Raw genomic sequence first — 13,648 nt, 5'->3', positions numbered from 1 at the left:
TTCAGTTGCTAAAAGTAACTGAAGTACCGGGACTTCCCTGGTGATCCAATGGCTGAGACTCCAAGCTCCCAATACAGAGGGCCCAGGTTCATTCCCTGGTCAGGGAACTAGATCCCACATGCAGCAACTAAGACTTGGTGCATTAAAATAAATTAATTAAATTATTTAATATTTTTTAAAAAGTAACTGAAGTACCAAACATTTTCTATGTGCCAGACATTTTTAGCCACTTTGTTTATTATTTCTTTTAATATTTATTTATTTGACTGTGTCAGGTCTTAGTTGTGGCATGTGGGATCTTCATCGTGTCATGTGGGACTCTCTAGTTGTGCTGCAAGGGGCTCAGTAGTTGGGATGCATGGCTCCAGAGTGCATGAGCTTCAGTAGTTGCAATGTGCAGACTTAGTTTCTTTGCAGCATATGAGATTTTAGTTCTCTGACCAGGGATCAAACCCATGTCCTCTGCATTGCAGGGAGGATTCTTAACCACTGAACCACCAGGGAAGTCCCTGGCCACTTGAAAAATATTAACTTGTGTAATCTTCATAAGTGCTTTAGACGGTAGGTACTGTTAGTACCACTCTTTTACACATTTGGGAACTGAGGCAAACAGGTTAAGACTCTTGCCCAGTGTCACCCACCTAGTACATAGCAGAGCCAAAGTGGGATTTGAAAGCCAGCAGTCTGGCTGCACAGTTTTCATTCCTAACCCTTATACTGCGTTGCCTCAGCAAGTGTGGCTTGAGTTTCAGTGGTCCTGGATGACTAGTTCCTTTTGAGTTCCAGACAAGGTGTGTGTATAGTCTCCTCCCAAGTACAATGTCTGTTGTGCAGCCTTTAATGTTGCCTGAATGGCCCTGAAGATCACGGAGCTCAGCCCAAGGCCTGGATCATTTCTCTGGAACAGGTTATGAAGGCACCAAACCATATGTGATCCTCCAGCTGGAGCAGGAAGAAGCACCCTGGATTTGTGAGGCGGCATGCTCAGGCTGCCACTGTCAGGGTAAGTATGATCAGTCCAGCAAAAGACGTATTATGGGAGGCTGGCAGCTTTAGAATTTTGTTCAGGATCCAGCTCTTCAAAGCCTTAGAGCTTTGAAGCAGCTGGAGACATTTCTCTGAGAGCTTTATTTAGCCTTCTTGGTGACCGCTCAGGCTCCATGCATCCCACTCCATGTGCTTACTCCATCTCCCTTTCTCCAGAATCCTTGATCTCTCTCTCTCTCTCGAGGTTATCAGTACATTTTTCTTTCACATATAGGGATTCTTGCAAGTAAGCTTTGTGAGTCTTCTGTTCTTGCTGGTCCCTTTCTAACCTCTACTCTAACGGTTTTGGGGTAAAAGGCGCCAGACCTGCCTGCCATACTCAGTCTCACTTCCCATCCTTTCTGAATCCTGTAAGTTATCCCTGAGTCCCTTAATTTCCTTAAGTCACAGAGGAGGAAGCAGTGAATTCCAGGAAGTGACCAGGAACAGTTGGGTAGTGAAGGAGGCTGAGGATAGCCTGTCTTAACCCCTTCTATTTAATATTCAGAATAACTGCCCCTCTCCCTTCAGCTCTATAAAATTTCTCAACAATAATCCCTGGTACTCTGAGTGTTGGTAGCCTACTCTTTAGGATGCCTCTGGATTTCTGCTTCTTCAGTGAAGTCATGGGTTTAGCATGAAGATTCAGTGCCATCTATTTCCAGATCACTTTATGCCATTTATACTTAGTGTTGTAATCACATAGTTGAATTAAATATTAAATAAAACCTTCAAACATTCAAGTCATTTTCATGCTTCTCCCTAAAATAATGTGTTTAGGATTACCACTATCCAGCTTTCCACTGGTTGTAGTAGTGACCGAAACAGCATTAGAATTCCTGGCCAACACTCAGTGTGTGCTCACTTTGTGCCAGGTCTTTTCTCAATCCTTTACATATATCAACTCATTCAACCCTTAAAACAGTTGTGAGGTGTTTATTACTAGCCTTTATGATCCCATTTACAAATGAGGAAGCATCACAGAAAAGTTAAGAAACTTGTCTAAGAACATATAACAAAGTAAGGGACCAAATGAGGATTTGAACTCAGGTGGTCAGGCTCTAGAACTAGTATTCTTTTTTTTTTTTTTTTTGGCCATGCCACATGACACATAGGATCTTAGTTCCCTGACCAGGGATTGAACCTGTACCCACTGCAGTGGAAGCTTGCAGTCCTAACCACTGGACTGCTGGGGAAGTCCCTAGAACCAGTATTCTTAACCATCACAGTCTAGTGCCCTCTGAGGTATATTTTGCTTCACGCAGTTGCTCATCAACCTTCCTGAAGCCATTGTAACCTGGCTATCAACTTTTTCTTTCTCATCTTTCAAGAATTTTATATAATTGTGAAAAAGTTATCCAGTCAGCCCTCCTTTCTAAGTGCTCTATATCCTCTTATATTAATACCCTGGTTGCAACCTAGCCTTTTCCTTCCAAGGGAATGCTGTATTTTCTGTCTTCTAGACTTGATTCTCTTCTCAATGGTGTAACTCCCTTAAAGAGTTCATCCATTCTGAAACCATAAGATCTTCACAACTAGCCTCTTTGCCATTTTACCAACTTTTATCCCCCTTGTACCACCTAGGCTCCCCTGCCCATCATTTTACCAGTCTGCGGATCATCTCCATAGTTGTAGCCACTCATCCCTGTTTTATGGGGACAAAAACTGAAGTCATCCTCTTTTCTACTTGCTGCATCCCTTCCACCCCACATGCACACAAGTGCACGCATATACCTACCTCAGCTTACTTCTCATTCCAGTGTTTTGCTACCATGAACTCATTAATTGTTCTATGCATATGTGCTAGTTCTGTTTTTTTTTTTTTCCTTTGAAGAATGACTTTAAATCTTTCTGTCTACTTTTCATTTTCCACTGACTTCTCCTAAAATTGAACCCAAATTATCTCATGCCTGAATGTCTTTAAGTCAGGAATTCTTAATCAGTTTTGTGCCATAGAGCTCTTAAGCATTCTGGTGAAACATGTAAAAAAAAAATCCTTAAGATTACATGAAAAACAAATTACTAAAATACAGTAATTAACTGAAATAAAGTTGGAAAATGCAATGTCAAAATATTAATGATATTAGTGGATAATAGTAGATATGCTTCCTTATTAATAAATAGTGAGATCTATCAGGTCAAGTAATTGTCATGACCTCAAAATAGAGATGATTGTAAACACATTTTGAGAAATCTTTGACAGCTATAATGTGACATGAAAATACCTTACTCACAAAGTTACAGGAGCTAATACTAGTGTGTTTGGTATTCACATTCATAATCAAAGGAAATGCTCAATTGTAGTTAGAACTTAGTGAAAATAAAGCTGTAATTTTTTCCCGTATCCAAGTTCACAGCTCCCCAGATTTCTGTATACCAAGTTAAGAACTCCTGCTTTAAACTCTAGTTAGTTTGGTTAATTCCTTCTTTTATCTAGTTCATCTTAGAGCCCTGGCCATTTATATTTTGTCTAACTATCGCAACATGATAAACTCTCTGACTGCTGTATCAATGCTTGTCAAATCGTAATATAAGCATTGGCAATTTGTTAAAATGCAGAATCTGATTCTGTAGGTTTAGGGGTGGGGCCCAAGATTCCACATATTTGTCATGATATCAGTTCCCAGGTGAGGCTGATGCTGACCATTGAGAACCATGCGCTGGTAACAAAGTGCTATATGATATTTAAACCTCTTTCCTCTGTAATAGCGATCAGCAAACTTCAGCCCATAGGTTAGCCACCAAATTTTGTTAATAAAGTTTTTATTGGAACACAGGTATACCCTTATATTCACATACTGTCTGTGTTCTTGCCATACAGTGGAAAAGTTAAGTAATTGTGACCAAGACCATATGGCCCAAAAAGCCTAAAATATTTACTCTCTGATTCTTTAAGAACATGTTTGCCAACTACTGCTCTGTAATATCCTCTCTTCTTTAAAATTATTCCTATCTTCTGTGTCATGGTCCATTCCATTTGTGCCAGTTTCTGAATCTTCTATTCTCAAATGACACTTCCCTGCATTGGTGCCTTTAGTTATGATCCATGCCCTCTATTCATATACTGTGCACCCTTAAAATTTTTAGGGCATTTCCCAAATAGTTTTATTCCAGATCATAATCACAGATTAATAAGGAACATTTTCCTATATTTTCTCCAGAAAACATTTGGCAAGTTAACATCCACAGGAAAAGGCGGCAAGACACGCTTTTGAGGCAAGGTCCATTCATCAGCAGGAAAACGTTCCCCAAGGAAAGAAGCCATGAATGTAATAAGTGTGGGAAAATATCACATCTGAGCACTGACCTTTTTCCTTCAATTCAAAGCTCCAATAACTGGGACTCTTGTGGAAAGAGTGTGAACAATAATTTAGACTTAAATGGTTTTAAGAAAAACTACTCAAAAAAGCAAGATGAGTGCTATGGATATGGAAAACTGTTACAACATACAGAGCATGACAGAAGACAAAATGAAGAAAAATTCTGGGAATGCAGTCACTGTGAAAAAGCTTTCAGCCATAGCCCAGCACTTATGTATAAACCCCCAGCAACCGATTCTCTTGTGTGTAAACGTAAGAGGATTCCACCTACAGAGAAACCCCATGTCTGTTCTGAATGTGGAAAAGCCTTCTGCTACAAGTCTGAATTCATTAGGCATCAAAGAAGTCACACTGGGGAGAAGCCATATGGATGTACTGACTGTGGAAAAGCCTTTTCACATAAGTCAACCCTCATTAAGCACCAGAGAATACACACTGGTATTAGACCCTTTGAATGTTTTTTTTGTGGAAAAGCCTTCACCCAGAAGTCACACCGCAGAGAACATCAGAGGACACATACAGGAGAGAGACCCTTTGTGTGCAATGAATGTGGGAAGTCATTTGGTGAGAAGTCATACCTCAATGTACATCAAAAAATACACACAGGAGAAAGACCCTATCGTTGTAGAGAATGTGGAAAATCTTTCAGTCAAAAGTCATGCCTCAATAAACATTGGAGAACACATACAGGAGAAAAACCCTATGGATGCAATGAATGTGGCAAAGCATTCTATCAGAAGCCAAACCTCAGCAGACATCAGAAAATCCATGCTAGGAAGAATGCTTATAGGAATGACCTAAAAATAGTAGGAAAGCCTTGAGCAAGATATCCTATTTCATTTTATGTGGAGGAATTCATCCTTAGGAAAAATCTTATATTTAATGAATTTTGACCAGGTTTTTCATCATAAGGCAAGTCATATTCCAATTGTGATAGAAAATTTTATACAAAAGATTATAGAAAATACTCTATATTTAAAACATAAACATGATCACTTTGGCTTATGAAAGTTTAAAATATATTAAACGGAATGATCACAGAACGCAAAATATATGTGAAGAAAATTAAAAGTATATTATGGTATGTCTCATAGTGACCCACATAATAAGCACTATATTTTAGAATTATAAATGTGAATTTAAGTTGAATATCAAGCACATATTTAGAATGCCATTCACCAAACTTTTTCACTCTAAATATCACCATTGTCTTTTGGTGTCTTTACATACATGTGTGCGTGCTCGGTTGTGTCCAACTCTTTGTGACTCCATGGACTGTAGCCCACAAGACTCCTCTATCCATGGAATTTTCCACACAAGAATACTGGAGTGGGTTGCCATTTCTTCCTCCAGGAGATCTTCCCAACCCAGAGATTGAACGCACATCTCCTGCATTGGCAGGCTTATTCTTTACCACTGAGCCACCTGAGAAACCTTTTAACAATACAAGCAGCAACAATAATAATAATAGCATAACCAACTATTTTTTTAAAAAGCTTTAACATATTAAACCAGTATATTTTCTCTGTCTTTTTGTAATACATGTAAATGGCCATAATATTTGTTGTTGGTCCATTTTCTGAATAATAATGTTTTTAATATCTTTTGTTAAATTAGTCAAAAACTTTATTAAACGTTTTTAACTTTAAAAAAGCACTGTTTTGCCTTTATTATTTTAGTATGTAAATATATTATTAAATAAGTAAACTTTTTTTTTTTTTTGCCTTTTTTAATGTTAAAGACAAAGCTACGGAATAGTTTTACAACTTAACACTCAGTGAACAAAATGATGACTCAGTATATTCATTACTTAATAGAAAGTAGTGTTGGCACTAGTGTTAAAGAATCTGGCTGCCAATGCAGGGGATGTAAGAGGCGAGGGTCTGATTCTTGGGTCAGGAAGATCCCCTGGAGGAGTGCACAGCAACTCACTCCAGTATTCTTGCCTGGATTTGGACAGAGGAACCTGGCAGGCTACAGTCCCTAGGGTTGCAGAGTCGGACATGACTAAAGCAACTTAGCACATGCGCACAGAAAGTAGTGTGGCCCTGATATATTGTGCACTATTCCTGTTTTCTTAGTCTTGCTTAAGATACCTTGCAGCAAATTAGTAGGAAAGACACTTTTTATGAGTCTTATAATTGAGAAATATTTCATGCACAGACCAATGAAGGAGAATTCCTTTCTTTTTTCCCTCCAGATTAATTCAGCAACATTGATTTTTTTCCTTCCCTATACATTTCCCTGCTAGTGTCCTGGACACTGATATCCAACTGTTTTCATCATTCCAATTCAAGTCCATCTCTTTGAGCTGCCATGTCATTTATATAAGAAAACAGATGGTCACATTGTTCAAGATTTGTCTCCCTGTAAGAATGCCTAATCCAGAATGAAAGAGAAAATATAATCAAAGATAAAGATGTATTTAAAAGAATGATAAGGGTAATTCCCCAGTGGGACAGTGGTTAGGACTCCACCCTTTCACTGCCAGGGGCCCAGGTTCAATCCCTGGTCGAGGAACTAAGATCCCACAAGCTGGAAGGCATGGCAAGAAAAAAAAAAAAAGAATGATAAGATATTTTATGCAACTGTAGATCAACATATTTTTGAAACAGGAAATAGATGCTATTCTAGCAAAATGCAGGCTATGAAAATTGCAGTACATAGTGGAAAACTTGATGGAACAATTACCATTGGAGAATTTGGAAAAGTGAAAGGTTCATGATTGAAAAATGCTCCATGCCTAGATGATTTCATGATTTGTTCTATCTAACTTTTAAAGAAAGAGTAATTCCAGTGTTAGTTAAAATATTTCATCCTATAGACTATGCTCCCCAATTTATTTTATGAAACCAGAACAAGTTTTAACACCAAAACCAAATAAAGGTAGTTGGAAAACAGGAAACTCCAGACCATCCTTACTCATGAATATAGGAACAAAAACTATAATGAGAATAATAGAAAACAGAATTTACCAGTATACCTAAACAACAATATAATGACCAAGGAAAAGTTATCATGATATGAAGAGCCAATACAATAGTAATGGGAAACATGTCAATAAAATTAACTTAGGAGAGAAGAGGCTATCAATAGTTGCTGATAAGGCATTTAATGAAATTTATAAACATTTCTAATCTAATAAAATACAAATTAAATTATAAGCAATGATAACTACCTAGATTTTCTTTACCGAAACCCTATAGTATATGTTATGCTGAAACCATTATTTATTTATTTATTTTGAAACCATTTTTTTTTAAATCAAGGATTTAATAGTTTAATAGATGTCCACTGTCATTTGTTTTTACTAAAGATTATCTTGGAAGTTCCAGTGAAGGTGATAAGAAAGAAAATTGAATAATTGTTATGAATAAGGTTTAAAAAAAGGTAAAACTGTTCCCTGTTGCTGATGATGGGATTGTATATCAATATATGGAGAGACTTAAGATTCTTTGAGTTAAAAAGGTAATTTTCTAAGAAGACAGGGTATAGAAATCAAGAGATTTTCTCCATAAACGTCTTAAAATTTGCATGCACTTCTTTTGGAATTACATTAAGTCCCACTGATTTTTCTTTTTCCCCCTGCAGCTTATGGGATTTCAGTTCTCTGACCAGGAATTGAATTCCAGCCATGGCAGGGAAAGCACTGAATCCTTACCATTAGACCACCAAGGAACTCCCTCTTTAAAAAAAAAAAAAATTATGTGAAATGATCTTAAATTCCATATGGAAAAATAAATGCCTGAGAATCTAGACAAGTATAAAAGAGAAATTTTCATGCCAATGTCATAATATAAGATGAAGTCATTCTAAGCAAATTAACGTAATATTGGCAAAAGAACTGATAAATACATCAATGGAACAGAATAGTAAATACTGAATAAACTGCAGTGTATATGAGTTTTATCACATATGGAAAGCATATAGTTTCAGACCATAGGGGAAAGGAACTGTTTATCTAAAAAAATAATAATAATAATAATTCTGGCACAACTGACTTTTAATCAAGAAGAAAGTAAAGTTGAACTAACTGCACAAACCATATGAAAAAAACTCCAGATGAGCTTAAGATTTAAAACTTTAAAATAACAATAAAATTCTTGAAATAAAAGGAGACTACATGTACAATCTGGAAACTGGGGGAGATTAACTTTACCAATACAAGACACTCAAAAACTGTGAAATGAATATTTAACTAAATGAATATTTGACTACATGAATATTTGACTACATGAAAAACTCAGTCTTTTGCACAGCAAAAGATGCCATCAACAGCCAATAAACAATGACTTGGGGGAAAAATATTTGCAGTCAGAGAAAAAGTGCTCGTCATATTGCAGGAAAAAATAGCCCAGTAACGAAACATGGCAAAGAATATAGTTGAGAGAAGAGCAAATCCAAGTGACTGATGGGCTTATCAAAAAATGTTTAGCCTTAGTAATTGCTGGGAAATGCAGATTAAAGTTATGAGATAACGGTATACAATCAGGCTGGCAAGAAAGAGCAGGAATGCTTTTTGCTGTCAGAAACAAAGAATGAACTTAGCTACTGCTGGTAGAAACATAAATTCTTACAGCTCTTTTGAGAAACAACCTGACATCTATTATAACTGAAAGTACATCTATTATAAGTGAAAGTACTCACTTTAGGGGATCTTTCCTTAGAAATAAAACCCCAATACATAAAAGACATCTACATTTATTGTGATGCTGTTCCTAGTGGCAAAAAACACTGACATCAAAATAAATACTGGAAATTGGAAGAGGCAAGGAGATAGGGATATTAGAAGAGGGAAGGAACTATAGTATGTCCACTCCATAGGATGTATATATAGCCATTAAGGTGGACAGGTTAAAACTATGCTAGTGAACTTGAATGAAATTCCACAATGTTTTCTTGAGTGAAAAAAGTAAGATAAAAATAAGTGTGTAAAACATGACTCTGTTTTTGTAAATCAGTTACAAAATGCTTCTAGGTGTCTATGAGTGATAAACATGTATCATGTGTTTGTGTAAGATTTCATATGCATGGAGAAAAGTATAGAAGAGTATGCAATGGGTTGGGGGGAGGTGGGTGATGTAGATGGTTAATGGGAGATTTAGGGGGGAAAAGCCCAGAAGAAAAAATATGTAAATATCTGAACCACATATGATATGTCCAATGTATGATTAAGAAATCTGAAGGGTTAGTAGAACTTCATTTGTGGAGATATTTGTGGTATATTGTTAAGTTTAAAAATCTATTTTTTAAAATTAAAATACCTATATGTGTATATATGCATGCATGTGTTTATATGGACAAAGAAAAGTGTGGAGGGATATAAAACAAGGTGTTAATTAACATTGATTACCCTGGTGGGGAACAGAAATAGTTGTTTAATTTATATACCTTTGTATTAAAGGTTTGACTTGTTACAAACATTAACTTTTGTAATTTGAAAAAGAAAATAAAGGGGAAAGACGTGTTTTGAAATACATGAAGCCTGGGAAATGTTTTCATTTTCTGACAAGATGGCACCCTGGCCTGGTCTATTATCTTTTCCCCTAATCCAGTCTTTGGGATATCACCAGAGTAAAGAAGACATGTAGATCTAAAGAGCAAAAGGCAATACTTCAAGAAATCCCTCAAGTAGAGAGATTTTTTTTTTGGTTTTATTTTGAAATAATTTGACTTTCAAAAAAATTGCAAAATAGTTCCTGAATAGTCTTCACTCAGCTTCCCCTAATGTTAATACTTTATATAATCATTATACAATGATCAAAACCAGGAAAACATTGCTATACCATTATAAGCCCTTCCCAGTGATGTTCTTCATCTAGTCCAAGATCCAGTCCAGATCCCACATTGCCTGTTATTTCTCTTCAGTTTCCTCCAGTCTATGATAGTTCCTCAGTCTTTTGTTTTTCATGACTTAGACACTTTTGAACAATACTGGCCAGTTATCTTGTAGACTATCCCTCCATTTGGGTTTGATTCAGTGGGTTATGCATTAATATTACAGAAGAGATGCATCTTCCATTCATCATATCAGCAGGCACATCATGGTGATAAATCTTACTGGTGATGTTAACCTTGGTCAGGGTGCTCACTGTCAGATTTCCCTACTCTAAAGCTACTATTTCTGCCTTTGTAGTTAATATCTAGGGCAGGATACTTTGCAGATAATTTCTTTTTATTGTTTTTTATTTTATTTATTTTCAGCTATGCTGGGTCTTCATTGCTGTGCACGGGCTTTCTCTATAGTTGCAGCAAGCAGGGACGACCTTCTAGTTGTGTGAGGGCTTCTCATTGAGTGGCTTCTCTTGTTGCGGAGCACAGGCTCTGGAGCACAGACTCAGTAACTGTGGCGCACAGTCTCAGTTGCTCTGAGCCATGTGGGATCCTCCTGAACCAAAGATAGAACCCATGTCCCCTCCATTGGCAGGCAGATTCTTAACCACTAGACCACCAGAGAAGTTCAATAATTAAAAAAAAAAAAAAAATTACACGTTAGCCCTGAGGAGGGCATGGCAACCCACTCCAGTATTCTTGCCTAGAGAATCCCATGGACAGAGGAGCCTGGCAGGCTACAGTCCATATAGGGTCGCACACGGCTGGAGTTGGACATGACTGAAGTAACTCGGCACGCGTGCACACATTAGCCCCAGAGATTATGTTTGATTAGCTCTGACAGAGGCTTTGAGCATCTTCAGTAATTCTGATGGTCAGACAACGGCGGACCTCTGATATGGATCACACTCCTAATCATTAGCTCTGATACAAAGCACCTTCTTCACAGTACAGATAATAATGAGAAACAGTTATGACATTTGTTAACCCTGGTCTCTAGACAACTAACACACCTATGTGTTCTAGTTATCTAGTGCTACCTAACAAATTATCACAAATTTAGTAGCTTAAATCAACCCTCATTTGTTTTCTCACAGTTTCTGTGAGTCCATATATTAGGGGAAGCACACACTGACTGAAACTGCTCACCCTGGCCAGGCACCATGGTAACCATTTGCTTGAGTTGTTTTACGACAGGAGGTCCTGGTAAGGAACACGGAACTAATAAGCCACCACCAACCAGAAGAATTCAGGAAAGGTCCAAAGGAGACACCACATGTCCAACCATTCTCACTGATATCCATCTTGGCTGAACAAGGCATGCACCACCAGGAAGGACTCTGAGTCAGAATGACTGGCTAAAGACAACCTGGGAACTATCCCATCACCATAAAACCTGAGACTGTGAGCCACATGGCAGAGCAGTTCTGGGTTCTCTTACCCTACTGCTCGCTGCCTGGGTGCCCATTCCCAATAAAATCTCTTGGTTTGCCAGCCTATGTGTCTCCTCAGACAATTCATTTCCAAGTGTTAGATAAGAGCCCAGTTTGGGGCCCTAGAAAGGGTCCCCCTTCCTGCAATACATACACGACTCAGCTGGGTCCTTGAGTTCAGATCTCACAGAGCTGCAGTCAAGTTGTTGACCACACAATCCTCAACTAGGGAAGAAGTTGCTTCCAGAATCACATAGTTGTTGGCAGAATTCAATTCCATGTGAACTGCTGGACTGAGGGCCTCCATTTTGTGCTGGTTGTGGGCCAAAGTCTACCCACTATTCCCTGCCATATGTCTCTCCAATATAAAGTTCACAACAGAGCAGCTTGCCTCAAATAAGGAATCAGCTACCAATACAGACACCAGGTGGCGCTAGTGGTTAAGAATCTGCCTGCAATGCAGGAGTCAAAGTGAAAGTTGCCCGGTGCACCGCATAGACGTCCATGGAATTCTCTAGACCAGAATACTGGAGTGGGTAGCCTTTCCCTTCTCCAGTGGATCATCCCAATCCAGGGATCGAACCCAGGTCTCCCGCATTGTAGGTGGATTCCTTACCAGTTGAGCCACAAGAGAAGCCTAAGAATACTGGTGTGGGTAGGGTAGCCTATCCCTTCTCCAGTGGATCATCCTGACCCAGGAATGGAACTGTGGTCTCCTGCATTGCAAGTGGATTCTTTACCAACTGAACTATTGAAAGGTTGTTGCTGAACCACGAAAAGACGCCGGGATTCTTGGCCTCCGGAGGAGAAGAATTCAATCCAGGGCCAGAGACGTGGCTTGATCGCTTAGAACTTTTGTGTAATAAAGTTTTATTAAAGTATAAAGGAGATAGAGAAAGCTTCTGACATAGACACCGGAAGGAAAGAATACCCCTCTGCTGTTTTTAGCTGGATGTTATATAGTCACTAGCAGTCTGTTAATGAAAGAAAAGAATGTCTTAAAACTCAGAATGGCACCAGGCCCCTCATCCATAAAATGTATTTTGGGATAATCTTGGCACCAGATAAATCATCCCAGGCCAAAAAAGGATTGACTTGAATCTTGTAGAAAGACAGATTACCATACAAATAGTTTTGTTTACATAGATTAGGGGAACAATGTCTGAGTATAACATACTGGTTTGTCAAGTGGGTTCTGAGTCATTAGGCTGAACCGACTTGAAGACAGAGTCTGGGGTAAATGCATAATATATTAACATAGTTTAAGACAAACATTTCCATAAGAAAAATGCATTGGTTAACTCAAGGTTTGGGAATAGTTAACTTCAGGTGGAACCAGATGTCATTATGGCAACACAGTATTTTAAGAGAAATCTCCTTTTAAATTTGTATAGAGAAGGGAAAAAAAATGTATATATATATAGTGATATATAAAAAATATGTATATATATAGTGAGATATATATATACATATTTTTTCCTTCTCTATACAAATTTAAAAGGAGATATCTCTTAAAATATATGTTTTAAGATATATATATAGTAATACACACACACACACACATATATATATATATATATATATATATATATATATATATATCACTAGTTTGTTTCCTCCTGCTGCTTAAGAGAGATAAAAAATGACTGACACTTGTAGCCTATTTCCTTCATTTGGAGACCCCTGGCCTTTCTGCCTGTTACCCTCTCACTATCAGGGTTCAATCCCTGGGTTGGGAGTCCCCGGGTCGGAAGGAAGTTCAATCCCTGGATCGGGAGGAAGGCATGGCAAGTCCAGTATTCTTGCCTGGAGAATCCCCATGGACAGAGGAGCCTGGTGGGCTACAATCCATGGGGTTGCAAAGAGTTGGACACGACTGAAGTGACTTAGCACACACTCACCGATACAGAAGTTACACTTTATTATCATGCATGTGACATCCTTTGCTGTTATTTTATTGGTTTGATGCAAGTCACAGTTCCCAGTCACATTCAAGAGGAGTAAAATTACATAAGGGTGTTAGGTAGTTAGAACAGA

General features: G+C 38.0%; 1 protein-coding gene across 6 annotated transcripts in view; it reads left to right on the top strand.

Annotated features, from left to right (window-relative positions):
- The window catches only part of ZNF793 (zinc finger protein 793), a 35,339-nt gene extending 25,514 nt beyond the window's left edge, over positions 1 to 9,825 (top strand). For all 6 annotated transcript variants that reach the window (XM_042230902.1, XM_042230901.1, XM_015099980.3 and 3 more), the window contains 2 exons: positions 908 to 1,003; positions 4,188 to 9,825. In XM_042230902.1, coding sequence (XP_042086836.1) covers positions 908 to 1,003; positions 4,188 to 5,167 — 1,076 coding nt within the window. In that variant the 3' untranslated portion in view covers positions 5,168 to 9,825. The remainder of the gene's footprint in view (positions 1 to 907; positions 1,004 to 4,187) is intronic.
- Positions 9,826 to 13,648: the final 3,823 nt, after the last annotated feature.

The sequence above is a fragment of the Ovis aries genome, chromosome 14 (assembly GCF_016772045.2).
Source record: "Ovis aries strain OAR_USU_Benz2616 breed Rambouillet chromosome 14, ARS-UI_Ramb_v3.0, whole genome shotgun sequence".
Taxonomy (NCBI): Eukaryota; Metazoa; Chordata; class Mammalia; order Artiodactyla; family Bovidae; genus Ovis; species Ovis aries.
The sequence above is the reverse complement of the archived record's forward strand: the minus strand, read 5'-3'. Positions and strand labels throughout refer to the sequence as shown.